Here is a 26,897-nt window from a genome sequence, read left to right as displayed (position 1 = left end):
TATCTAAAAGATCAATATAAACTCAATATAAACACAACCAAAAAGATTACTAGAAAGACTGCCAAGGCATATAAAACTACTGCAGCACCAAATAGTCACCAAATGACGTCTATCCGTATAGGGTATCCGGTATATCTCATAGAGCACGCAAGTTCAATATCCACCGTTTTTCATTGGAGTGCACATCATTAGGTAGGTAATCAGTAGATACCTTTTTTTGGGTTTTCCTTTTTTTCCTTCAAAAGCATTCACAATTCCCCTCCGTGCCTTCTCAAATCCTCCTCCAAGCCATTCGGGCCATTCCATGAAAGCAATTCAGTAAAAACAATTCCATAAAAGCCAGACCATCTCAAACGTGTTCCATATCAATTCGTTCCTCCATCTCATGCGGTTGAAGTTTTGAATGCAGAATTAGTCCTCCTCGTCATCTTCCTGCAAATCCTCCTCGTAGGAGGCATCATCCTCTTCATCTGGCACAGAAGACAAGGGAGACTCGGGAAGTTTCTGGTTCACCGCAGAATCAAGCGCAGCTTCATCGTTCTCGGTTTTGACAGCACTGGCGTCTTCATCTGCCTGCTCCTTAGTCTTGATCTCTGCAGATTCAGCGGTGGCGGTAGACTCAACGGCAACATCGGTGGAAAGTTCGGCAGAAGAATCAGCCACAGCAGTCTCGCGGCTAATACCTTCAGCATGTTTGACCTCGGACTTGACAGATGGGCTGGACTCCGACTTGATAGCTGCTTTGGCACCCTTGGGAGTCTTGGGAGTCTTGGGCGCCTTGGGAGTCTTAGGTGTCTTGGGAGACTTAGGAGTCTTTGGGGTGCGAGTCTTGGCCTTCGCATTCGACTTCCCACGCTTAGTAGGAGTCTCCTCGGGAGAAAGATCATCCTGGACAGCAGTTTCATCGGCACCGGCTTTGCCATCGCCGTACATCTTGTCTATCTTTCGCTTGGCATTTCGGAACAGGGTCTGAGCCGAGGAAGCCTTGATACCAGCGCTCTGAGCAAGCTTGTCATAGTCAATCTTTGTAGTCAACTAGGTTAGTAGCCATCTTGTAATGAGAAACCTTGGGATTGAATGGCATACCTTGTCGTTCTTGAGGCAGACATTGGCGAGCACTAAGAGCTTCGTCTCCGTCGCCGAGATACCGGGGAACAGCTTTTCCTTAGAAGACGACGGGGAAGACATTTTGGGATAGCCCAATAAGGTTGCGTGTAAATGAGGTGATTAAGTTCGAGTAGCGACGCGGGTTGGAACTTGAAGTAACGAGTATGTTAGAGAAGTTCACGCTGGGTGTGAAATTTGAAACGAGGAGAGCTAACACCGTGAACCTGGAAAGGTAAACGGGATTCTGATGAGATAACCTACCTTGTAAGAGCTTAGGTTGAGAATAAACTGCGAGACTGTCGATTCAATAGTGTAATGTACTGTGGATGTGGTAGATGTAGAAGGAGAAAATATTTGAGCCATTGACGGCTATTTAACGCGACTTACATAGTAGGCGTTGCGTTCTACCTCGAAGATATGTAACGGTCTAATGAGCTTCCTTCGAGGGTTTCATATCGCGATTACCTGCAACGAGAGCTAACTGATACTTGGTGAAGATTTTGTCATTGACCCTCATTAACAACTGTTCATTCGCTAACAGAAATGATACACGTTAACTGCAACTCGATTGAGACTAAGAGATGGGTGTTCCCCCCTTATAACATAAGTATGTCCTTCGCGTTAACACGCGTTCATTGTGACTAGGACTACATGGCAAACTCAAGACCTCGAGTCAGAGGGTATCACAATGTTCGGATTGCGACCAACTATCAGTTGGTCGTTACTAACGCGTCAATCAACGGGGTTGAACCCGGCGGTTTTGATCGATCAACTAAGAGGAGTTGACGTCAGGCCGTCGAGGTAACCAGCAATCTAGTCCCAAATTTATATTCGATCAATGAGATTGCGACTTCGCTCTTTGAATTTGCTGGTAAATGCCATTCCACAGTTCTGGGAAGAAAGCTGACGTCTGTCTCCCAGGTTTACTGTGAGTTCCAGTATAGAATTGGGTTGGAGCTCTGCCCTGCCACCAGCGTCGCGGTGACGGATTCAGATTCTTGAATGTGACGGGCCGCAAGGCGTCTTTGAATGGAACCAGATCTCCAACACGGACAGCTGTTTGCCGGGGAATTGTATTGAACCGCATGTTGGTGAGATAGAGCACGGCTGTCGGAGGCAGGTCTTTTGCATACTGGACGGCAGCTTCCCGGGATTTCCTGGCAAAAGCGGGCAGCGCCAAATGGATAAAGTTCACATACGGCGCAGCAGTATAGGAGACAAATATCATTGGGAGAGCGCCAGCAACAACCACTAAAGTAAAATCAGCATAAACGCTCAAGTGGTGTAATATCGAAGTTATGTAGCTTACCGGCGGGTGTGCTGTACCAGGGGTAATCAGCCACGGAGCATGCTGGCGCAACGATTAGACATGCTGCACCAAAAAGAAGCACTGTGGTTATTCGCAGCGTCCCTAGGAAGATGGCCCTGCCTGTCCCTCCATAGTAGACTAAGATTCGTTCAGGTGGACCTAGAACCCAGGTCAGCATGCACACTCAATTACTGGCGGGGACGGTTCACACTACCTGCCCTAGTGGTTGTCTTTGGGGGTGTGAGGTTTCTTGTGGCTGGAGAACGTGTAGCTGGGACGGTTTCCTTCGATTTGGGTAATGGCGAAAGATGCTTCTGCGACGGCCGAGGTATTTGCGACTTGAATCGGACCCAGACGTTCCTACGCAGACTGCGCTGGGCACATTCTGGTAGGCTTGTTCGTAATTGAGGGTGAAGTAGAACCCGTAGTCGCATTGTGTCTGTGTAATGTAGTTGGCTTACATTTTGGACGTGGGTCAACACCCCCAATAAATCGCCGCGATGCCGATTGCTTGGCAAAAATGTGACCGCCTTAGCCTCCGCTCCATTAGGATTACTCCGTGAGCTGATCCTTGTCAGTATTTGACCCGTTCTCCTTTGTTCTCATACCCTATATAGCACCGTTGAGTACCTGGCTGGACTAGGCTTTTACTCCATCCGATTGTTGCTTTGATGCGGGTCATGAGCACTTAGCGTGAGCTTTCCTTCAACGCCATGTTTCCGGCTTATCGCATAACACCTGGCATTGTGTCACTTTGGCTGTGCCTTCTTGTACCGCTTCTAGCATATGTACAAGCGTACGAGGAATTATCAGATAAGACGCTAACCGAACTTCCGCGGCCCAATAACGACTTCGACATTCACAATGGCGCTCTGCTATCACCTATACTAAGGACCCGCGTCCCTGGCACCCCCGGCTCCACCGCGGTACTGAATCACTTCGCCGACTTTTTTCGAACTACATTGCCCAAATGGACTGTTGAGGTTCACAACTCTACAGCCAAAACACCACTATCAAAGGGAAAGGATGTACCCTTCCGGAACTTCATCGCTACTCGCGATCCTCCTTGGGCCTCAGTTGGCGACGTTGGTCGGCTCACCCTTGTCGCCCATTATGACAGCAAGATAGAACCAAAAGGCTTCATTGGGGGGATCGACAGTGCTGCACCATGTGCAATAATTATGCACGCCATGCGTAGCATCGACGCCGCGCTGGAGAAGAAATGGTCGGTGTTGGAGGCGCAGGGTCTAAATGACTACGTCGAAGAGGAGCGGGGTCTTCAGGTTATATTCTTGGATGGCGAGGAAGCCTTTGACCACTGGACTGAGACCGATTCTCTCTATGGAGCTCGTGCCCTGGCTACACATTGGGATGACCAAGTCTATCCCGCGATGTCGGAATTCAAGACTCCCTTGTCATCAATCTCTCTTTTTGTCCTTTTGGATCTGCTAGGCTCGAAATCCCCGACAATTCACTCTTACTATGAGACCACCCATTGGGCTTATCAACGCTTGGGCGCCCTTGAGAAGCAGTTCAGGTTATTGAAGCAGTTCAAGTCTACCTCGGCTGATCCATGGTTCGTCGATACCGAAAATGATGGGCACAAGCTCGCGCCTATGGGTGGCATCCAGGATGATCATATCCCTTTCCTCGCAAAGGGAGTTGAGATCCTCCATCTCATTGACTTTGCTCCCTTCAAGGGATTCCCTCCTGTTTGGCATACGATCGACGACGATGGTGAACATTTAGATTTGGATACCGTCGAGGACTGGAGCATGCTAGTTACGGCCTTCGCTGCTGAGTGGATGGAATTGGAAGGATATTTTGACCATCCATCTAGCCCCAGTCGACGCAGTGACGACGAGTCTGCTGAGTTAGAAGCACTCATGAACAGGAAGACTGAGTTGTAAGCCATCCTTCCGTTTACTTCCAAGGTCACTTTTATACTTTTAGTCCCCTGTCTGGCCTTTTCCCCCTCTGTTATATACCCAATGCATTTATTCATGGACCAATGGCATATATTCTCTTGAACCGACTATGTACATATTCTATGGCATTGTTTCCTTTGCTAATCAAACCTCGGACACAGCTCCTGAGATATCCGAACCTCAATCTCTTTGGGCTTCCCTTGCGCCATCATGCACCGATTTCAACTATATTCACCGACGATGGCAAAGCTAATGACGAATTAAATTTCTATACATTCTATTCCCTGTTCCCTTTAAAAGAGGTTGCCCAGCATATATCCACCCATCGTGATGAGTCCCCAAGTCGGTTGTAGGACTGTTCGCAAAATTGCAGGGCCTGGGCAGACCCCTCTCAGTCCCCAGGCTAGCCCAAACGATGCAGCACCTGCAACGAACCGCCAATCTATATCACTCACGGTGGCTGTTGGGAGTCGCCATTTCTCAGCAAGGGTAGGCTTTGCAACAGGCTTTCCCTTTTCGACCGCTTGGCCTGGCTTCTTAGTCAGGAAAGTGAACAGGGATGGTCCAATTCCAAACAGAATGATCAGCGCCAGCGACGGATCAAATCGGGATGGGTCAGTCAAGATGGCGAAGAACCTCAGCACCTTGGCTGGGTCTGCCATTCCAGATATCCAAAGACCCAGACCGAACTCCAACCCTGCCACATAGGAATAGGCGACTTTAGATTCCTCCGACCGACGCATCCGCGGGACAATGATGAAGTTCGTGATGGCCGCCAGCAGTGCTGCACCAGCCATGAAGCCCAACTCGGATCCAGCCGGATACACTGGTGTATAGCACGGGACCGTACCACAAGACGGGATATTGGATCCGCCCTCAACAAAGTTCGCCGTGAGCAATGCAGTTGTGAAGAAGATGGCGGTTGCAATCAACGAGCGGGGCGAGAGGCGCGAGAGGCCACACAGCATGTGGCCTGAGGTACAGCCTCGACCGTTCTACATACTATTAGTCAACTTGTTCCTTTTTCAATCATGTCCGATACTCCTCACCTTTGTCCCCCATCCCAATAGGAAGCCCACTCCCAACGTTGCTGCAGCTGAAGCCCAGGAATTCGGCTGTGCGGGATAGTTCGGGATCAACGATGGTGACAGCAAGTACACCGGCACAATGCTGGATACCAAACCCGCGATTATGGGCACATTATCGCGACTGGGATTGAAGGCGCATCCGGATAGGAGAGAGGATATACCGAAGACGGCACCGTTATGTATAAGCAGGCCGCTTGAGCCGTGGAATAGTAACAGCGCGCCTAGTGTGGTATGAATTGGTGTGAACATGATGTTAATTCTCTGTCGATTCGTCGTTTTCTTAAAGTTTTCCTCCTGATGTCATTGCGGGAAGTGTTGGGGCGTTGATTGGAGGTCTTTCTGATAGCTGAAGTATAGAACACCCTAGGAGGATAGAGAAAATAATATCTATAACCGGGAATTTTCCTGAATTCGATGATTGAAAAGAGAGTAATGAAATAAAGGAGTCGAGATAGGATCTCCATATTCTTTCCTGTCAAAAAAGTTTCCGGATCGGGGACCATTGACGTCGCCGTTATGGTGGTCCCCGAGCAGTCTCTTTCGGCATCTCTCGGTATTCACTATAGGCTGTTATGAGTTTATTGGTTGACTATTTGAAACATTTACTCTCAATTCCATCATTTTATGCACTTTCATATACAAATTATCCGTGTCACACTAGTACATGCATGCAGTAGCATGACATGCTTAACGAACATCTTTAAATCAGGAGACCCCCTATAAGCAACAAATGTAACAATCGCGACATATGTAACAACTGTGACACCGAGAAAATGAGACATCGGAGTGAACAGCAAACTTGACCAGGACTCTCCGTCTCGTGAAGCAGTCGCTGTCCAGCTCCCTCTATATGTTCAACCGGTCCTTAAGGTAAGGATCTTTCCCCTTACTACCTTCTACTTGACCTTCTAGAAGTAATCCTCAATTCTCATTCTCATACAAAATGGGGAATACATCTAGCGTCGCCGGCCGTGAATGCTTCATGGCCGCCGTGGGAGGAAACCCTAACATGGCCACATTTCGCGGGGACTTTTCGTATGAATTCCGGGCCTTGCCATCTTATAACCTGGCCATCCCTGTCCATCCTGATGTGATCACATATCCGACTACTACGACTCAAGTCGCTGAAATCGTCCGTTGTGCCGTTGAGAGAGACTACCAGGTGCAAGCCTACAGTGGAGGCCACAGCTATGGTAACTATGGTATGAAGCATTCTTGGTCTAAATCCTACCCTTGCTGAACCAGCTATACTATGGTAGGTCTGGGAGGAGCCGATGGTCATGTCGTCGTCGACCTAAGAAACTTCCAACAATTCTCCATGGATCCAGACACCCATATTGCCACGGTTGGGGCCGGTACAAATTTGGGTGATCTCAAAGACCGTCTTATGCATGCAGGCGGTAGAGCGATGACACATGGAGCTTGTCCACAAGTCGGCGTTGGCGGTCATTTCACCATTGGTGGTTTCGGTCTCATGTCGCGACTATGGGGAACTGCGCTGGACCATGTGCTAGAGGCTGAAGTAGTCTTGGCCAATTCTAGCATTGTGATAGCATCGGATACCCAGAACCAAGACATTTTCTGGGCTATTAAGGGTGCGGGCGCCAGCTTTGGCATCGTGACTGAGTTCAAAGTTCGCACTCAGGAGATTCCAAAAGGCGCTGTGCAATACACCTATACTTTCAGCCAGGGAGATGTACTGGACAAAGTCAAAATCTTCCAAGCTTGGCAGTCTGTCGTGGCAAAGCCTAATATTACCCGTAATTATTCCACGGAGCTCACAGTCTTCCCGGGGGGTATTGTGATCACAGGCAGCTTCTTTGGAACCACAGCAGAGTTCCAAGAATTTGAGCACGAGAACAATCTCCCTATCCAGAGCAAGGGAAATGTCGCATACATCACAAACTGGCTGGCTTTACTAGCCCATGCAGCTGAGAATTACATAGTCTCGATCGGCGGAGCCTTACTCACTTCGTTCTACTCTAAGTCAGTATCTTTCACAGTCGACGAACTGTTCTCCGAGCACGCCCTAGTCGCCTTGTTCACATACCTCGACATTGCACCGAAGGGTACTCAGAACTGGTGGGTTATTTTCGACCTGGAAGGAGGCGCAACCAACGATGTTCCTATGAATGCCACGGCCTATGTTCACCGTGATGCTGTCATGTGGATGCAATCCTATGCAGTTCTTGGCTTTGAGCCTCCGGCATACCTGTCCAGGAGGTTTCTTGATCGCTTGCATCAAGTTGTGATGGAGAATCGACCACCCGGTCCTCTTCGTTCGTATCCGGGATATGTTGATCCTTATATCAAAAATGGTCAAATGGCATACTGGGGATCCAATCTTGGACGACTTCAACATATCAAGACTCTTGTTGATCCGAAGGATGTCTTTCACAACCCACAGAGTGTAGCTGTTAATCCCATTGCCGATTCCCATAGCTAAGTATCTGACATTATTGGACGGTTGTGGGAGATCCTCGCAGTTAGGGATGCTTGGGAAGAAATAGGGTGGCATACTCAGATGTTATACTGACGCAAAAACAGGCACTGTGATATATTTTTTGCGTATGGTTTCTATTATATTTCACGGAATGTAGCTTCAAATTGAAACAAGTTCAAGGTTTAAACATTTCTCATGGGAAGTGTGTGAAATAGTCATAGATTATTTCAAGAAGGTAGCTGCGATACATAATACCTTATACAATTTGCCAGGATTTCTTCCTTTTCTTCCCACCACTTGCAATTGCATAGCAGCTAACGACATGAGAAAGCAAACCCCCTTCCCGATTATGACTCGTAGCACTGGTCAGCAAACATTGAAGAAACAACATTGAAAGAAAGACCAAACAAAGAAGCAAACATGCAAACACACAAACACGCAAACATACACGTAATAAGATGCGACAACAGATCAGGTCGTGACAGCAACAAACAAGTAGATAACTAGCATACAATGAAATGAAATAGGGTGTGAACACCCCCCATGTATTCCGTGGGTTCCGTCAGTGACTATCGAACCTGAAGGCTCAGTCACGACTTGTCAAAACTCGCACGAGAACTCCCCGTTTGATGTGGGTGCGGACCTGAGAAGACATCAACAATTCCAAGGTTGGTAATGTTGACATCTTTCCGGTTTTCATAGGAAAGGCACGGTCCTCAACGCTGTCTCAGGTGGGCTACGGAGAGTACAGTCGAGAGGGTTGGGGAGAGGAAGAAGAGAAGAGGAAGAAAGGTGGGGGGAGTCCTTTTATACTCTCACGTACCTTCCTAAAATGGATGGGTCCTTTGCTCTTGCCATTTTTATTTTCCAGGGTCACTTCCAGAGAAGTACAACTATCCCAGGAGGCTATTGTAATTGAAATTAATGATGTATGCTTCCTATACAAAATAAAAGGTAATCTCACACTATATTCCAGCTACTGATGGAATATTCCATATCTAATGTTTTTGACGTCGTTGGCCCTTGTCCCGGGGGGGAGGGGGGGCGGTGGAAGTCCACGCCCGGCCCCGGGGTTGAGCCGTTTGTTACTAAGCGGATTCCAGGACCCTGGCCGACAGGAACTCACTTTCCATTATAAAAGCCATACATATAACACCTGAATTCAATGAAACCATTGAATGTGATGGCTGAAGATCTCATTTGATAGTCGCTGCAACACACCCTAGCCAAGTCCAATCATGAAACGCGCCTACAGCCCAGAAACCAGCCCAGAGCATGAGCTGCGAAAGGAAATCCTACTAGATGAACAGCGCCCAATTCTCTTAAGCCTAAATGCGCCTGTCTCTCCACCACGAAAAGGATCATCCATCAAATGTATCCAGGATGGAGATGAAGGAGACGCTATCCTATCGAACGTATCACAACCAAACACTTTACCCAGTCTTGCTGCCATCGAAGCAGGCCAGGTTGAAGTGACCGATCATGTAACCACAATTTCCACAAAGCTCAAAGAATACATTCGCCCACTTCCAAAACAAACAATACCGCGGCTACCCATCAAGGATTGGGTCGAACTGTACAAACGCAACGAGCATCCAGAGGGACGTCATTTCGTCATCCATCAACATGACCATCCCATCGCAGGGCCCCATTATGATCTTCGCCTTCAGTTCTCAGAGACCAGCTCGGTGAGTTGGTCGGTTATGTATGGGATGCCCGGGGATCCGAATAGCCAGCGATTAAACCGGAATGCAACCGAAACTCGGATTCATTGTTTATGGGTTTGTAACCTAGAATGAGATCGTATGGTAGCAATTGGCTTACATTTTCACAGAACCATCTCATTGAAACAGCTTCCCAAAAAACGGGGAGTCTGATTATCTGGGATACTGGAGAATATGAAATTCTACCTTATCATATGGACCCATCTGGCCCCGAAACCGATGATTCTCGATCAGAGATCTCCGAAGATAGCCATGGTCCACCAGAAGAGCAGATTTCAGATAGTGCGAAGTTGCGAGAAGCTTTTCAAAGTGTATGTATATCCCCATAAAACATGGAATATCAGCTTGGTTCTCTAACGCGTAAGACACTAAGCGCAAAATCCGACTCCGACTACATGGAACCCGTTTACCAAAAGACTACACTATTATTTTACGGATGGACAAGTCAACCGATTTCGCACGTCCGATCCGCGAAGGCCCTAAACGGCGTCGTCGACACCCATCTAGGCGAAGGGTCCCACAGGCCCCGTCGACCTCGGATTCCGAATCGCCTTCGCCGCCCCCCGATAAACAAGAATCAAGGGGTGAATCAACACCGCAACAATCTGAATCTGAATCTCAAACTGGGCCGGCTAAGAATGCACATGCTGACGATACCCACACCGCTGACCTTGAAATTCAAAGAAACAACGCCTACCCCGGGTCCAGCAACACGATCGGCTCGATCCATCAACGGCGGTGGTACCTTAGTTTAGACCGAGAATCATCTGGATTTAAGCCGACCATTGTGAGAGGAAATCAAAGTGAGGGGGCGAAAGCAAGTAGGAAAAGAACGTGGATCCCTAAGCATGTTGGAGAAGGATTTGAGCCGTTTTACGTGCACGGGCCGGAAGCTGAGCGGAGCCTTATCACGGCACGTTTGGGGGTCGATGTCTTGGATGACGAGGGCGTGAAGGAGTTTGTGCCGAGACGCGGGTGGAGGCCGGTCCTGCATTAGGTGGACATTGAATGGGACATAAGCTACTCCGTATATAAGTGATAGACATTCCTAAGAAAAAGTTAGTAAATGCTTAGTGCTTACACCTGATGTTCCATTGAAGACGCAATATAACTAATTACCGAGCTCGGAGTTAACGACCAGTGTCGGTTCAAGCCGACATGCGTAATATGTAGTAGCGGATGCAAACGATCGGGGTGTCGCCGCTTTATGAGGCTCAGCCCTGGAGGTCCTGAGTATCTCACAGCACAGGACTACTCACCACTTAATGTACAGATGATCTATCCATAGATAGAAATATGTTGTAGATGCTCAGTGAGTCAGGAAATGCTTTGTATTATTAAGATAATGCTCAGATTATACTCATTGAGTACTCCGTGATGCGCCAAGGAATGGATGAATGACTCAAGTATACAGATATTGTTGCGCTGGGATTAAACCTTCATACTCACAGCATTTGCAATCGGAAATGGCGCCAGGTCCATATGTGCCCTTTAAAATAGAATACGCCAATGCATCTGACCTGAGTACACTTGTGGGCATTGAAATCCGCTCTTTTCCCTCATCCAAGTATATGCGCAGCACATATAAGGGATGCGATCTATTGGCAGTTCATACATTAAAAACAGTCTCTTTGCTCGAGTGTTTCGCCAAACCCGCGTGTTATATTCTAGCGGGTGTCGACTCTGAAGCCGGTGATATTATCGTATGCAGCCGCTGGAACCTACCAGCTATTTATGGGTTCGAAAGAGCCGTGGACATAAGTCTGAGCAACTTTGCGCAAATCAAAATGCAGAATATGTGGGCTTCTGCCACGAAGTTGAACAAGGGTACTTACACGTTCTATGAAGAAATGATAAAGCGTAGTAGGAATATATATCTCTAGGAAAATGATATTGGTTCGTTAAATTTTGCCAATCTATATGAAAGTTTTAAGATAATGCTTACTGCTAATAGTAATTCTTGAACTACTATGCGTATTACCAGAGTACCAAAGAATTGGAATAGGAAGTGCGTTTCTCAATGGGGTATTGAGACAGCAGATGCCAGTAACGCCCGGATATATCTGAAAGCTACAATGGAAGGAGTGCCAGCATATTTGAAACATGGTTGGAAGATTTTTTAAGAGATCTAGCTGGATTATACGGAGAGTGGTGGAGAGGGAAATCAGAAGTTCGCATTGATGATCGGGGAGTTTCAAAGAACAGGGGGTTGATATAAGCCTCTTTTCTTTTTATATATGTATCGCATCGGGTATTTAGCTGTGGAGCCTCCCTGCATTTATCGATTTATTATATTCCATAAGACCAGATTCTGACCATTGTGTAGTGACCTCCATGTATTAGACAAGTCTAATGCAGTGATGTATGAGGGTTAAGTTCGATAGTGGCGTTCTCAGTTATACTCGGCGATTTAAAAGCGGCAAGGGGTGAACATAAAAGTGGAAACCGATAAGTGTATATTCAAATATTTGCTTGAACACGGGACCTGTAAGGGTATAATTCTAATGCATGTGACTCAAATACACAGCCCTGGTGGGAAATTGATCTGACATTAATTTGATATGAATGCGAGGTCTCTGAGTCACTTATGGTCTAAGGTCGGTCTTATTCCCATAATCTCCACTCGATGTGACATAGTTAGTTGACGCTAGCAGGGGTATTCGTATTAGTTATAATGATAACGCGCTAATCTATTGTATTTCTTTTTTGTCCTTGTTCTTTTTTTTCCCCCTGTGCGAAGAACATGTCCTATTTAGCGACATCTACCTATCTAGCATTGTCGCTAGTTGTTCTAGATAGTATACCTGCCATCCAGAGTGTCGTCAACCGCATTGCTGGCAAAGCGCGTAACTATGACCCTATACAACTAGCCAAAGATGTCTACTGCGACGAAGACGGTGAAGCGACCGAGGAATCCCTCCGAGCTTTCTCTGATAAATGGCAACGAATCGCTATCGCCATTTTCTCTGCCACCGGGTTTCTGGTAACTCTTGCATTGGCTGTTCGTGCGACATTGAAGCTCTCCATCACCAATTCCACGCCATTGGTATGGCTGCAGTTCGGGGTCTGGGTATGAGGAAATTCTTGACGAAGTAAAATAAACCATCTGATTGAAAAAACTAACAGTCAACCTTATTTTGTAGATTCTTCTCACTATTCAAGCTGTTGCTTTCTTCACTGAGCCTCGGCCGACAAGCCGATATGTTCTAGGCCATTTCGCTTTCTGGGGGAGTCTCATTGCCATTGCAGTTCCGGGAATTGAACTGGGCATCTTGGTATTCTCACAACTCGGCATTCCACATGGTCGGGTTTGGGTCGCGCTGCAATTGGCTCAAATTGCTAGCGCTGCCCTTCGCGCTATATTCTGTACTCTGCTACCGCGTCGTCCAGATGTTTACCATGATGATAAGCTGGTTGAGCAGGAGCTTTCAGTCTCTCTATTCAGCCGCTTCACTTTCAGCTGGGCCAATCGATTGCTAAACCACGCAGTGAAGCACAAGACCATGGAGCTCGAGGATCTCCCCAAGCTTATAGCAGCGAATCGTGCTGATGCTCTCCGTGAGAAATTCGAAATGGTTAGAAAGAATCGGAAATTGTGGAAAGCGATTATCTTGGCGCATTGGAAGTCGCTGGTCATTCAGGGGATGCTTAGTCTCCTGATTTGCTTCCTGAGCTTTGGGCCGCAGGTGGCCCTGTTTCAGATCTTGAAAACACTTGAACTGCGTGATACCCCGTACTGGAATGTCGGGGCATCATATATCTGGGTTCTGGCCCTGGGTGGGTTCTTGTTTCTTAGCTCGAGTGTGGAGGCATGGCTGTTCTGGGTGGTATACTCAAAACTTGGAGTTCCAACCTTTGCACAGCTGTCAGCGGTCATTTTTGCCAAAGCCATGCGTCGGAAGGACGTTAAGCAGACAAAGAAGTCCAACACGCCAGATGAATCCGATAATTCCACCAAAGGATCCACGGAGGACGACGAGGATGACGAAGATGCATTGAAGAAAACCCGCCAGAGTATCATAAACCATGTGGCGGTGGATGCTCGACGTGTTTGCGACTTTACCTCTTTAAACTATATTATCCCACAGGCGATCTTCAGAATCATTCTCGGTGCTGCATTTCTGGTCCAAATTCTCGGCTGGCGCAGTGCCTTTGCCGGTCTTTCAGTCTCTCTTCTTGTGACTCCACTGAATGCATACGCAGCTAGAAAATATTCGAATGCCCAGGACCGATTGATGAAATCGCGTGATCAGAAGCTGGCGATCGTTACCGAAGTACTACAGGGAATCAGACAGATCAAATTCTCGGCCTTGGAGGAGCAATGGCAGAAGCGTGTTCGGGATACGCGAGAAACAGAACTTGGCGCACTGTGGGCTTCCTTCCTTGCGGATATCGGTCTACTCGCGATCTGGGTTCTCGGTCCTGTCGGCTTGTCCGCCGTTTCGTTGACTACATACGCCATTCTTAATGGAACTTTGACACCTTCCGTTGCTTTTACGGCTATGGCAATCTTCAATGCTCTCGAGGTGGCGCTCGCTATTATACCAGAGCTCATGTCAATGGGTCTGGAGGCGAAAGTTAGCGCTGACCGTATCGACGAGTTCTTGGCTTCCCCCGAAAATGCTGTCAATACTGTCGCTGCTGAATACATCGCTTTCGACAACGCCTCCGTTGCCTGGCCTGCGGATGAAGAAGATATCAAAGATTCTGAGGATCGTTTCGTTCTGCGCGACATGACCTTGAAATTCCCGACGAAAGGTCTAAGCGTCGTATCGGGTAGAACTGGCTCTGGAAAGAGCCTGCTTCTCTCATCCATCTTGGGTGAATGTGATGTCCTTGATGGGACGATCATGGCACCCGTTCCACCTCCTGTCACAGACCGATTTGATCACGTCGCGACAAAGGCAAATTGGATTATCGATTCGGCGATTGCCTACGTTGCACAGATGCCATGGATTGAAAATGCTACCATCAAAGCGAACGTTCTCTTCGGACTCCCAGATGACGCAGAGCGCTATCGAAAGGTCATCTTTGCTTGCGCTCTGGAAAAAGATTTCGAGATGCTGCCGGATGGCGATATGACCGATATTGGTGCTAATGGTGTTAATCTGAGCGGTGGCCAACGCTGGCGTGTTTCGTTTGCCCGCGCATTGTACTCCAGAGCTGGCATACTTATCATGGATGACATCTTCAGCGCTCTCGATGCCCACACTGGTCGTCATCTTTTTGAGAAAGCTCTCACCGGTGAACTCGGCCAGAACCGGACTCGGATCTTGGTCACTCACCATGTTGCGCTGTGTCTTCCTCGAACAGACTACTCTGTTCTGTTGGAGAATGGTCGGGTCAAGTATGCAGGTACTATTGATGACCTGAGGAAATCACATCATCTAGAGGATATCCTTCGCGAAGAACAAGCCGCCGAACAAGCAGATCTTGTATCAGAGAGAGACGATGGTGAGTTACTCAACGACGAGGAGACAACTCTGCAAAAGGTTATCTCGAATACATCCTATCAAAACACGAGCACAGCTACAACTGGGCAAACCTCCACCGGAAGTGGAGCTCCTACTGCACAGACGCCTGCACCGAAGAAGTTCGTTGAAGATGAAAAACGAGAAACTGGTTCTGTGCGTCTGGAGGTGTACTTTGCTTTCTTGAATAAAGGTGGCTCCGTGTTCTATTGGTTGATGACGCTCGCGGTCTATCTATTTTACTCGACCCTCTTGATTGGACGGGTGAGTTGCATGGAATCCCAAGACATTATTGTCTATATTCGTGTTGATTTGACTAACCATATTACAAAAGTCTTGGTGGATCAATGTTTGGACAAGTTCATCCTCTAATACTAAGGCCCATCCTGAGCAATACAGTATCCTATTGCAGCATACCATGCAACCGACTGCACCGGTGCCACAGCACGACGATCTCTCTATGTACCTCGGAGTCTATGTTGCCATCTCGATCATTGCCTGTATAATCGGGACAGTTCGTTACTACTGCATTCTGTCCGCATCAGTCCGGGCCTCAAGGAACTTGTTCAATGGCTTGATTTATGCTATCCTCCGCGCGCCACTCCGGTGGCTGGACACTGTTCCATTGGGGCGAATTCTCAACCGCTTTACAGCGGATTTCCACTCCCTCGATTCTCGAATCGGATACGACATCGGATTTTTCGGAGGCAAAGTGCTAGATGTTCTCGCCATCATGATTGCGGGAATGCTTGTCAATTGGACGGTGATCTTATTCGGCATCGTCCTGTTACTCGTATGTCTAAAGCTGGCTGTATCCTATTTGGAAGGGGCCCGTCAGATCAAACGTCTCGAGAGCACTGCGAAAAGCCCTGTGTTTGAGCAGTTTGGGTCTAGTCTTGCTGGCCTAATTACCATCCGTGCCTTCAGCAAGCCAGACACCTACGTTGAAATCATGTATAACAAGATCAACCGCCATGCACAAGCATTTTGGACCTTATGGCTATTCAATCGCTGGCTCGCGTTCCGCATGAGCGTCGTCGGCGCGATCTTTTCAACTGTCACTGCTGGACTGGTGGTCTACCTTCCAGGTATCAGCGCTTCACTTGCTGGTTTCGCTCTCAGCTTTGCGTTGCAGTATAACACTGCGATTACGATGGCGCTGCGGCAATACGCTAACATTGAACTGAACATGAACGCCGTAGAGCGTGTCATCGAGTATTCCAACATCGAGATCGAGAACCAAGGAGGAGCAGATGCACCCGCTGCATGGCCTACAGAGGGCCATCTCGAAGTCCACGATCTTGTGGTGGGCTACGCACCAGATCTCCCACCAGTATTGAAGGGGCTCAGCTTCTCGGCGGAGAAGAACCAGCGCGTCGGCGTCGTTGGACGCACCGGGGCAGGAAAGTCCTCGTTAACGCTTGCACTATTCCGGTTCCTAGAAGCACGCTCGGGTCAAATATTCATCGACGGAATCGATGTCTCCAAGATCAAACTGCACGATCTCCGCAGCCGACTTGCGATCATTCCGCAAGACCCAGTTCTATTCTCTGGCACGGTGCGATCGAATCTCGACCCGTTCGAAGAATACAGCGATACAGAGCTGTACGATGCGCTAGCACGCGTGCACCTCATCTCCCAGGCCGACGATGATGAGCTCACCCTCACATCGCGGACTGCCACGCCCCGCCAGCCTAGCGAAACAGGCGCCTCCACACCAACGGCCCAGAAGACTAATGCAAATGTTTTCACATCTCTCTCTGCGACCATCTCTGAAGGCGGCCTCAACCTGTCCCAAGGTCAGCGCCAGCTCCTCTGTCTTGCCCGTGCTATCGTCGCGCGGCCCAAGATTATGGTTCTAGACGAGGCGACCTCGGCTGTCGATATGGAGACCGACGCGTTGATTCAGCAGTCTATCCGTGCGGAATTCGGACGTAATGCTACCACCCTACTGGTCATTGCGCACCGTCTTAGTACAATTGCTGACTTTGATCGCATTCTTGTTATGGATGCTGGAAAGGCAGCTGAGTTTGGCTCGCCTAAGGATCTTATGGGGATTGAGGGGGGTGTGTTCAAGAATCTTGTTGAAAACAGTGGAGAGAAGGAGGTGTTGGAGAAAATGATTTTTGCATGAAAATGCATGAAAAGGTGTTCAAAGAGACTGATATAGGGGATTAGAGGACCATACATATTTGAGTTTGTTTTTTTTGTACAGAATGTTGGGAAAAGCCACCTGGGCAGCATATCAAAATACTGCATTGATGTGATTCGAAATATAAATTGCACCAGAAGAGCTAATGGATTTCAAGATATGATTTCAACACAGTACCAGTACATAGCCCTATTATACTACTAGTCAAGTGAAGGGTCCTGAATATTGGAATGAAGAGTTTGGTCAAGTTCATTATATTTGCTAAAAATGCCTGGCTTCTCACTAGTAGGTTTATAGAGTCAACAATGACAAAAGGCGAATATGCCTGTCACAATTGGCTCTGCTATAACCCTGCTGCCGAGAATAATCTAGACATAGGAACAAGTCCCCGAGAGACCAACTATAGCCAGCTATATCCGAATCTCAGAGCCGAAAGAGAGGACCTCAGACACAAGAGGAGTTGGTAGCAACACCTGTCCAACATCCATCTCTTCCAGCTTCAAGGGAAGTCCTCAAACCATAGCTCAAAGCCAATGGTTACACCTTCAAGTCTTGTAAATTGGATCAGAGATGCCTTCATCGCGTCCGTCAAGTAAACAAGGTTGGTATGCCGAACGCATATATCACATACCCTACCCTCGATTCGTACAGCCCTTAGGCTCTCCGAAGAGAGAGAGCCGCACGTCTCAGAGGGCAGAGACTGTCTCATATATAACACACTAGGCTTTCATCATTCTGGGAAACAGTCAGTACAGCGATCAAAAATGTAATCCCATTGAAAGGGCTGGTAACAGGAATACTCACAAGTATAAAACTTGGAAGGATGAAGAAGAAAAGAAAAACGGACGAGCGAAAATCCCGCGCTTTTTATTTCTGCGGGCGCTAGTCCGCTTCTAGGGCGGAGTGGCATTCTGCCGGTTCTAATGATCAGGTTGTCCGATGACTCGCTTTCTTCCGGTTTGGCTACAATAGCATTCGCGACAATTGAAATATGCCAATCGCTGCCGTGCAGCTCCGCTCTTTGCGGCTGAGATCTAGCTACATCGAGATCTCCAACCTCCTGCGGGGTCGATCAGTCGCTTGGGCCAGACAATGCTATAGCCCCATTCAGACGCCGCGGCAGTTCCATGCTCGCGCTTGTCTGCGACAGGAGGAGCCTCCTAAACAGCTTCCTGCTTTTCTGGAGGCTTATAAACGGGCAGGTATGTGGCTGCCTTATGCTAAAATGCTTGTCTTCAATGGTTATAGAGGGTATTGACTAACATGATGCCCACCAGTGGACTTCCCTCCTGCCACTCACGACTTCGAAACATTCTTTGCACAGGCCGAGCCACACACGGAAGTAGTACTACATGGGTATCTCGGAAACCGCGCAGATCTCTCCAAGAAACTATCCTTCGTACGCCTATCCGATCCCACCCTGCAACACAGCCTACAAATCATAGCTTTCGCCAAGAACGATGCTTTCGAGAAGCTCAAGACCGTGAACGCGAACAGCCCCGTGGCTGTGCGTGGAATAGTTCAAAAGAAAAAGACGAAACCATCAGAGGCAGATAACACACCAGCCCAAGATCTATGGGAGCTCGCATTGGAAGAAATTCACCCTCTCAACGACTTCCCCAAGGATCTAATCATGACGCCTGACACTGTGTTCCCACCCGAGCAACGGTACCTTCAACTTCGCTCGGATGCAGAGCTGCGCGAGGCACTGCGCTTCCGCGCCCGCGCGCACAATCTTTGCAAAGCAGAGCTAGAGCAGTGTCGGCCGCCGTTTGTGGAGATCGAGACTCCGCTATTGTTCAAGTCTACGCCGGAAGGCGCTCGGGAATTCATTGTACCTACACGGAGGGAAGGGCTGGCTTATGCTTTGCCGCAGAGCCCGCAGCAGTATAAGCAGATTCTCATGGCTAGTGGCTTACCCAGGTATTATCAGTTTGCGCGCTGCTTCCGAGATGAGGATTTGCGCGCGGATCGTCAGCCTGAATTTACTCAGGTATGAAATTATGTTGTTTGATCAGGCGATGGACGATAAATGCTAATTGGACATCTATAGCTTGATATGGAAATGTCTTTTGCGACAGGCGACGATGTCATGCGCACCGTGGAAGGAATCATTCGCCGACTTTGGTCGTCCTTGATGAAAGATCCTGCCCCGGAGGGGCCATTCCGCAAAGTCCCCTACCAGGAAATTATGGCCAAATATGGCTCGGACAAGCCGGACACGCGATACGGGATGGAAATCATTCGACTTGACCATGTTCTCCCCGTGGATCTAGTCAGCAAGATTTCAGACCTGACCAATCCCATTGTGGAGGCTTTCAAGCTCGAGGGGAATAACAACGATCCCGCCGAAACGCACAAGTTCATTAGCCAGTTCCTCGACTCCCCCGCCGGTGCGCCGTTCAACAATAACCCGGACGGTGGCCCAGGTGTCTTCATCTACAATGGCAAGCAGCCTCTCTGCGGACTCCAGCCCTTCGGCTTCGAAGCGGCCGAGCAAGTCGAGGAGCTACTAGACCCTGACCACGGTGACCTGATCATTCTGCAGGCCCGCCCCCGTGGTCCTTTCTCTGGGGGTTCAACCCCGGTTGGCGATCTCCGCCGGGCACTGCACGCTGCCTCTGTCTCAGCCGGCTTCAAGCCTGCTCCAACTGGATTCGACTTCCTCTGGGTCGTTGACTTCCCCCTCTTCTCCCCCTCATCAGACTCGGAGCCTGGTCAAGGCGGCGCAGCAGGCTTCTCCTCCACACACCACCCCTTCACCGCACCCAAGACCCCCGCCGACGTCGATCTCCTCCTCACAGACCCCACCCTGGCGGTGGCTGACCACTACGACCTTGTCGTGAACGGCGTCGAGCTGGGTGGTGGTAGTCGTCGTATCCACGACGCAGCAGTGCAGGAATTCATCTTCCGTGATATTCTGAAAATGCCAGCTGAGCGGTTAACCGACTTCTCGCATCTTCTCGATGCCCTCCGCTCTGGCTGTCCGCCGCATGCCGGACTTGCCCTCGGCTTCGACAGACTTGTCGCTGTTATGCTTGGCAAGGAATCCGTGCGTGATGTGATTGCATTCCCGAAGACTGGCAAGGGGGGTGACGATGCCATGGTTGGATCCCCGAGCCCAATGACCGAGGAGGCATTGAAGACGTATCACCTCAAGTTGAGGAAGTAGATGCCCAACGCCAATGGCGACTGTATATCACATGGTCCTTAGGACAACTCATTTTGTACTATACTATACTATACCCGAGGTTTTATCGGCATTTGTCTAGGAGATTCTATAACATAATTGCAACTTAGTCAACTACCGGCATTATAGAGTGCATATGAGGGGGTTACACCTGACTCTTCTCAATTAGGTGGGATGCCTGAGACACCCCTGAGACTCGACTAGCGCCCCATTGAGAGTTCAGGAACCCCTTAGAAGATTCCTGAGAATGTTCTTAATATATTCTGACCTATACATAATGTAGTCCATATTGTAGTCCCACTCGTATTCAGGGGCAGAGTCCCCGGTTTGGGGCTAATTCAATTTTGAGACCCTCACTTGTCTCAAACCCTAACTATGGATCGGGACTTTTGTGATCTGACAGATCTCCTCACACATCTCAATACATATAAGCACCTCGGCTGAAGAATTCTTCGGGTGATAGTTTAAATTATTATATTTGCGGGGTAATTTGGCATTCTCTTTCATGATTCGCACGTTGAAATTAAAGTGCATACAGGCGGGGGATTAACGCACTGAAGACAATTTGTAGGGCTATATTCTCCACCTATACGGAAGGATCTTAGGATGAAACAGGTTCCCCCGCGGTCGTTTCACTAAGCTTCAGTAGTAAGACATACCCCAAGGATCCCATCCTCCCGAGGTTTGCCCGAATACACTCAATTACCGAACAATAACTACCGAAGTGAGATATAAGAGTCATGTCTCTTCAGCATTCAGTCAGTCATTCCAGTCATCCATTCATTCCATCACTCTCTACACTGCAGAGCCGGCCTCTCAGATTCACTCTTTGTATAAATCCCCTCGTTCAATATGAAGTCAACTCTCATCCTCGCCTTGGCTACTCTCGCCATTGCCGCTCCCACCGGCACTGTCGAGAATCGCGACCTGCCCGGTTTCGACGGCAGCGGTTCTGGCATCGAAGATGCCTGGAAGGCTCTCATCCCAGGACTCTCTGGGTCTGACAGCGCCGACAGCTCTAGCCCCACGGACACCCCGTCAGCCAATGCAATTGGCATCCCCGGTTTGGGTAACTTTCACACCCAGTATCTGAAACCCCAATGCTAACATGTTCTAGCCGCGGGCGGTTCAACCGAGAACGGCGTTGTCCAGAACGCCGGCTGCAAGGAGTTCACGTACATCTTCGCGCGTGGAACCACCGAGCCCGGTAACATGGGCGTGGTTATTGGACCCCCACTCGCCACGAAGTTGCGGTCTCTGACTGGTGACAAGGTCACCGTGCAGGGTGTGACTTACCCGGCCTCTGTTGGGGTATGAGAAACCTTTCCCTTTCTTCGACACTGCAAATGACATATTGACTAACACTCCAATAGGGCAACGCTCAGATGGGCGGAAGCGGCGGTCCTGAGATGGCTCAGCTCGTCGGACAGGCTCTCAAGCAGTGCCCTGAGACTAAGATCTTGCTGGGTGGATACTCTCAGGGTGCCATGGCTGTCCACAATGCTGCTGGCAGACTCGCTGCTGGGCAGATTGCTGGTGCGGTTCTTTTCGGTGACCCATTGAAGGCTCAGCCTGTCGGTAAAGTCCCTGCCGATAAGGTTAAGGGATTCTGCGCCACTGGTGACCCAGTCTGCCTGAACGGTGGAAATTTCATGGCGCATCTTTCTTATGGAAAGGATGCCGATGCTGCTGCGCAGTTCTTGCTTCAAGCTGCTGCTTGAGCTTCTGCTTCTCCGTAGGTTGATGGTACCTCCCTATGCTCGATTCTAGGGTTTGGTGATGGTATGACTCCGAGGGGTGCTTCGAATTATGTTAATAGTCTTTGTCGTATAGTTGGGAGAATTAGGATTAGTGAATCCACATATTGACGCTTCTGGTTCAATGAGTACAGATGAAAATGTGTAGACTGGCAGATTAGCATACAAGGGAAGTAGCTTGTAGATTATGGTATGCCATCCAAGTGTAGTGAAAAGGAGAGAGGGAAAATATCTGTATGAATTCCATATAGGACAGGTGTTATACAAAGTCAAAAAAATGAAAACGCCACTCCAAACCGCTGTATAAGACAAAATCCCAGATCCAAAATGTGGTTTGAATAGAAAAGGCGAGACAACTCGATGCGCCGGATGAATGAAATTGGAAGACTCATGCAGTAGACAAAGTACTTGTCCGGATAGATTGCGCACGGGATGATGCAGCGTCTTGGACCTTAGCCTTCTTGTCTTCAAACTCTTCTTCATCCTCGTAGTACAAATACTCGTCATCCTCTTCATCGGCTTGTCCGAATATATTCCTCCAAACGCCATCCCAGAGACCCTTCTTGGTAACTAGGCCGCCGACCAGGAGAATAGGCAGTTGCCAGATACTGGCCCAGAAGAGGCCACGTGCAGTACCGTTCGCACCCTGGTGTTGCCAGAAGTAGTATGCCTTGTGGACCAGCCAACCGTTTGCGACAGTGCTACCGACAAGGAAACCACTGCCGACGACATTGACCCACCAGAGACCAATGGAGATGGGGAACATCAGAATAGAGTATCGTAGAGCAACTCGAGCACTGCGGGCTGGGTTCACCCAGCAGAGCATCCTGTAGCCGGCAGCTTTATACTCATCGCGGATCAGATGGGACAGGGCGTTGAAGTGGGGGAATTGCCAGGCGAACAAGATTCCACCTAGCAACCATCCTCCAATGCTTTGTTCGCTGAAGAGCATATCGCGCCATGTGTCATGTCCCATTGTCGCCGTCTGGCCTGCTGCGGCGATCCATCCCATGAGTGGTGGGATACCACCGACCACCGCGCCAACCCAGGTATTGATTACGTGCATTCGCTTCAATGGCGTATATACAAAGGCATATAAGAAGATATTGGCGGCGGAGAGAGCGGTAGTTGTTGGGTTAGTCCCGACATAAAGGAGCGAGAGGCCCGCAACGGCGGTGCCAATCGCGAAGAGCAGAGCTCCCCGGCGCGAGACAAGTCCGCGAACTATAGGACGATTACGCGTCCGGGACATGAGTGCGTCGAACTTCGGTTCGAACATCATGTTCAGTGTATTGGCGCTACAGCAAGAGAGGAAAGTTCCCGCCGTGAGGTATATAAAGGTCAGGGTCGAGGTCGAAAGTGTAGGAAGTGGGGTCATGGCCGGGTCGAGGGTGAGCAAGGACGAGATTGGGTACATCCCATATGCAGAGGTGGTGGTTAGGACAATCAAGAAGGATAGTCGCGGTTTCGTCAGGGCGAGATATGCAGCCAACCTGCGGCGGAGGGAGGTAGTGGGGAGTGTGGACGAGAAGTTCGACAATTGCGCTGAGGCATCCAGCGGGAGGCTCTGTTCTGGTTGTGCAATTGCGTCTTTTTCCTCCTTCAAGCGCTTCCGCCGCCGATGTGGTAGTTCTTCTGCTGTTGCTTCTGTCGCAATCGCAGCGGACGATGCTGTTGCAGACGAATTGACTTGATTGGTGTACGCATCGCTGGAAGATGAAGCTGTTGGTTTGCTTTTGGAATTGGAGGGCGCAAGCGAAGACAGAAAGCCGCCTTTGGTATTTGACCCGTCATTGAATCGATTGGCCGAGAAATATGATTTGTGGAATACCGAAGGGGACTGGTCATCCGCAGTCCCGGTCCGCCGTTTCGAGGATGATAGGAACCCCCGAATGGCCTCGGGACGCACAGATCGAGGGCCGAAGAGACATTGTGTGCATACAAGTGCCTCTCGAGGCCTCCGTAGAAGGGATGGCCGCAGAGGGATCATGGCGGGTCGGTCATGCAGAAGGAAGAAAAGTGAACGAGAGAAGTTGAATTTCCCCGGTGGTGCACGGACCACATCCGTTCGCCTTGTGAATGTCAACAAATTGTTCTTCTCGGCATTGCCTGATCTTCCAGTTCTCTATTTTTGGTGATTATTCCCTACTCAAAATGGATACTATTCAGAACTCAGTGATCACCCCCCTTCAGCCTTATTTGGCGCCTATTGTCTCGGCCATCCCCGAGCCAGTACACGATGCTGTTTTGTCCTTGATTGGGAAATCTTGCCACGGCGCACTGTTGGTTGACCTCGATGTCACTAAGGATCCTGCCTGCACATCACTCGCCATCTCCAAGGCCCTCGGAATTGCCATCGTCGGCGCTAGTGCAGTCGTCAAGATCCCGCAGATTCTGAAGCTGATCAACTCCCGCTCATCGGCCGGTGTCTCATTTGTTTCTTATGCCCTCGAAACCGCCAGCTTGCTCATCACTCTCTCGTACGGTGTGCGCAACCAGTTCCCATTCAGCACCTATGGCGAAACCGCCCTCATCGCCGTCCAGGATATCGCTATCGGCGTTCTGGTCCTGAACTATGCCGGACGCTCCGCCGCCGCGGCGGCTTTCATTGCCGTGGTAGCTGCCAGCGTTTACGCGCTGTTATTCGATCAGACTCTTGTAGATGCGCAGACTATGTCCTACCTACAGGCTGGTGCAGGTGCTTTGGGTGTTGCTAGCAAGGCGCCTCAAATCTATACCATCTGGCGCAACGGAGGAACCGGACAGCTTAGCGCATTCACGGTACGATTTTATCTACCTATTAAATCTCAGTTCAGACACTAATTGTTTCTTCTATCAGGTGTTCAACTACCTCCTCGGATCTATGTCCCGAATCTTCACCACCCTCCAGGAAGTCGACGACAAGTTTATCCTCTACGGATTCATCGGCGGCTTCACTCTCAATGTGATCCTCGCTATCCAGATGCTCTGGTACTGGAACGCCCCTGCGCCCAAGCAGAAGTCTGCTCCTCGCCCCAAGGCAGTTGAGAAGGCACCATCCGCCCAGAGCACGGGAGCGTCTCCCAGGCCTAGCGTGAAGACACCCACCACCCGCCGACGCGGTTAGATAGCTTAGCTGTTCACTTGGCTTTTTTCGGTTTGGTCAAAAATACTAATAATGCCTCCCGTTTTTGGAATCATGCAATTGGAACGAGCTATGAGAAGCTATACTCGTGGGAAACCGAGAACCAAGTAGAAGCGTAAACACAGCCCACGTCCCGAATCAAGACCATCAAGCCCAAAGATCCCAAGACTACGGCATGCGCCCGGTAGTCATATGTCTCAAGATAAGATCCAACGGCACAAACGGCTGCACAGGATGCGTATGATGAGGAGCAATCTTAAACTCCAACTCAGCAGCACCAGGTTTCCGCGCCACCCCAACAACATCCATCTCATCCCCATCTCCTTCCTCCTCGCTCTCCTCCTCCGACTCATCATCCTCCAACTTCCTCCTCAACCCCGTAACGACATTCTCTATCCCAGCCTCGCGCTCCTCAAGCGTATAATTCCCACCCCAGTTCCTCCGCCGCGCTTCCTGGTTTGCTTCCAGCGGCGCCCATTCCCATAATTCTGCGAGCTGTGCTTCGCTCAGCGGTTTGTGCGCATCATCGGAGAAATTGGACGGCTCTGTGCCTGCTGCGCGGCCGCGCGCAACCCAGTCTTCGACGCGGGGATCGAGTTTTGTGCGGAGGAGTTGTTCGAGGGTGTTTGCTTGTGTTCGGCCCGGGTACTCTGGACCTGGGTAGGCGACTAGGTTTGAGAGGAGGTCGCGTTGGTCGGAGAGTTGGTCGGAGACGCTGATGAGGTTATTGGAGATGATGCTTGCTTGGGATTGGAGGGAGGTCCTGGTTTTAGGTTAGTTTGAATACTCGTTGCATTCGGGTTAAGGGATTATCGAATAGGATGGTAGTTCTTACCATGGCGGAAGAGGATCGCTTTGGTTTAGACTTGCGATCAGCGAGCCTAGTGAGCGAGTAAGCTGCACTAGACGCTGTCGTGATTGCTCGAGGACTTTTATTTGTTCTTGGGTGAGGTTGGACATGGCGTGAAAGCTTTGGAAGGTCAAAGAGCTCCGTGAGGGGAAAAGATTATGAATAGTCCTGGTCCGCCTTTACAGTTGACTTCTCTTATCCCGATTTTTCTTACATTTTCACTTCAATGTCTATATGGTCTTTTTAGTGAAATCGAAATTGAAACATTTGAATTATTTTAGTTGATACTATATCAAGTAATGAGACTGTACTCAAAGTGAGAACGCTGAAGGTACGGAGTAAGCAACCCTCGGCTCCGAGCATCAAGCAACAAGCCAGCCTTCAAACCCCCACGGCCGAAAGTCCAAGGATCCAAAAATAACCTCGAGATCAACTCATCCCCCATTGGACCTTTGGACCCTTGGCGGTGCGTGCTGAAACGCCTGCAGACCATCCAGCCAATCTGCAGCGATGCTGGAACACAAAAAGATGTTGCCCAGAGGTTCTGTAGCCGATCATCTCGTATTATCTGACAGGCTTGCGAAGGTTCAGCACATCCCGCTGCTGGCTTTGCTGGGCTGCTTGTGAATGCTATTTTGGGATGTTATGTGTGTGTATGTAGGTGGTAGAGCGGTTAGGAAATACATAAATCGTCCTGCCCCTCAGTGATATTTGGTGCTCTTTTGTGTCTCTTTTTCATTCTTTATTTTTGGAT

General features: G+C 49.3%; 12 protein-coding genes across 12 annotated transcripts; 7 read left to right on the top strand and 5 right to left on the bottom strand.

Annotated features, from left to right (window-relative positions):
• Positions 1-411: 411 nt before the first annotated feature.
• PGRI_007730 (putative histone h1.3.) lies at positions 412-1,188 on the bottom strand (the record flags this gene model as incomplete). The annotated part of the gene is made up of 2 exons (XM_040788486.1): positions 412-1,023; positions 1,087-1,188. The coding sequence occupies 2 exons, from the start codon at positions 1,186-1,188 to the stop codon at positions 412-414; spliced, it is 714 nt and encodes a 237-aa protein (XP_040652258.1).
• Positions 1,189-1,942: 754 nt separating this feature from the next.
• On the bottom strand, positions 1,943-2,850 carry PGRI_007720 (uncharacterized protein; the record flags this gene model as incomplete). Its single annotated transcript, XM_040788485.1, has 3 exons — positions 1,943-2,358; positions 2,417-2,575; positions 2,631-2,850. 3 exons carry the CDS (start codon positions 2,848-2,850, stop codon positions 1,943-1,945), a joined length of 795 nt encoding a protein of 264 aa, XP_040652257.1.
• A 279-nt stretch (positions 2,851-3,129) lies between these two features.
• On the top strand, positions 3,130-4,326 carry PGRI_007710 (glutaminyl-peptide cyclotransferase family protein; the record flags this gene model as incomplete). The annotated part of the gene is made up of 1 exon (XM_040788484.1): positions 3,130-4,326. The coding sequence occupies one exon, from the start codon at positions 3,130-3,132 to the stop codon at positions 4,324-4,326; it is 1,197 nt and encodes a 398-aa protein (XP_040652256.1).
• Positions 4,327-4,637: 311 nt separating this feature from the next.
• PGRI_007700 (YeeE/YedE family protein) lies at positions 4,638-5,681 on the bottom strand (the record flags this gene model as incomplete). Its single annotated transcript, XM_040788483.1, has 2 exons — positions 4,638-5,339; positions 5,394-5,681. The coding sequence occupies 2 exons, from the start codon at positions 5,679-5,681 to the stop codon at positions 4,638-4,640; spliced, it is 990 nt and encodes a 329-aa protein (XP_040652255.1).
• A 694-nt stretch (positions 5,682-6,375) lies between these two features.
• On the top strand, positions 6,376-7,878 carry PGRI_007690 (FAD-binding oxidoreductase; the record flags this gene model as incomplete). The annotated part of the gene is made up of 2 exons (XM_040788482.1): positions 6,376-6,634; positions 6,692-7,878. 2 exons carry the CDS (start codon positions 6,376-6,378, stop codon positions 7,876-7,878), a joined length of 1,446 nt encoding a protein of 481 aa, XP_040652254.1.
• Positions 7,879-9,113: 1,235 nt separating this feature from the next.
• Positions 9,114-10,596, top strand: PGRI_007680 (uncharacterized protein; the record flags this gene model as incomplete). The annotated part of the gene is made up of 3 exons (XM_040788481.1): positions 9,114-9,563; positions 9,710-9,910; positions 9,973-10,596. 3 exons carry the CDS (start codon positions 9,114-9,116, stop codon positions 10,594-10,596), a joined length of 1,275 nt encoding a protein of 424 aa, XP_040652253.1.
• Positions 10,597-12,342: 1,746 nt separating this feature from the next.
• Positions 12,343-17,204, top strand: PGRI_007670 (putative ABC bile acid transporter; the record flags this gene model as incomplete). Its single annotated transcript, XM_040788480.1, has 3 exons — positions 12,343-12,669; positions 12,743-15,334; positions 15,405-17,204. 3 exons carry the CDS (start codon positions 12,343-12,345, stop codon positions 17,202-17,204), a joined length of 4,719 nt encoding a protein of 1,572 aa, XP_040652252.1.
• A 1,009-nt stretch (positions 17,205-18,213) lies between these two features.
• PGRI_007660 (aspartate--tRNA ligase MSD1) lies at positions 18,214-20,394 on the top strand (the record flags this gene model as incomplete). The annotated part of the gene is made up of 3 exons (XM_040788479.1): positions 18,214-18,424; positions 18,500-19,215; positions 19,276-20,394. The coding sequence occupies 3 exons, from the start codon at positions 18,214-18,216 to the stop codon at positions 20,392-20,394; spliced, it is 2,046 nt and encodes a 681-aa protein (XP_040652251.1).
• Positions 20,395-21,264: 870 nt separating this feature from the next.
• Positions 21,265-22,133, top strand: PGRI_007650 (carbohydrate esterase family 5 protein; the record flags this gene model as incomplete). The annotated part of the gene is made up of 3 exons (XM_040788478.1): positions 21,265-21,481; positions 21,530-21,723; positions 21,786-22,133. 3 exons carry the CDS (start codon positions 21,265-21,267, stop codon positions 22,131-22,133), a joined length of 759 nt encoding a protein of 252 aa, XP_040652250.1.
• Positions 22,134-22,557: 424 nt separating this feature from the next.
• cox10 (protoheme IX farnesyltransferase) lies at positions 22,558-24,159 on the bottom strand (the record flags this gene model as incomplete). Its single annotated transcript, XM_040788477.1, has 1 exon — positions 22,558-24,159. The coding sequence occupies one exon, from the start codon at positions 24,157-24,159 to the stop codon at positions 22,558-22,560; it is 1,602 nt and encodes a 533-aa protein (XP_040652249.1).
• Positions 24,160-24,323: 164 nt separating this feature from the next.
• PGRI_007630 (putative monosaccharide-P-dolichol utilization protein) lies at positions 24,324-25,275 on the top strand (the record flags this gene model as incomplete). Its single annotated transcript, XM_040788476.1, has 2 exons — positions 24,324-24,950; positions 25,009-25,275. The coding sequence occupies 2 exons, from the start codon at positions 24,324-24,326 to the stop codon at positions 25,273-25,275; spliced, it is 894 nt and encodes a 297-aa protein (XP_040652248.1).
• A 186-nt stretch (positions 25,276-25,461) lies between these two features.
• Positions 25,462-26,253, bottom strand: med8 (RNA polymerase II mediator complex subunit MED8; the record flags this gene model as incomplete). Its single annotated transcript, XM_040788475.1, has 2 exons — positions 25,462-26,056; positions 26,129-26,253. The coding sequence occupies 2 exons, from the start codon at positions 26,251-26,253 to the stop codon at positions 25,462-25,464; spliced, it is 720 nt and encodes a 239-aa protein (XP_040652247.1).
• Positions 26,254-26,897: the final 644 nt, after the last annotated feature.

This window comes from Penicillium griseofulvum (genome assembly GCF_001561935.1).
Source record: "Penicillium griseofulvum strain PG3 chromosome Unknown contig_79, whole genome shotgun sequence".
NCBI lineage: Eukaryota > Fungi > Ascomycota > Eurotiomycetes > Eurotiales > Aspergillaceae > Penicillium > Penicillium griseofulvum.
The sequence above is the reverse complement of the archived record's forward strand: the minus strand, read 5'-3'. Positions and strand labels throughout refer to the sequence as shown.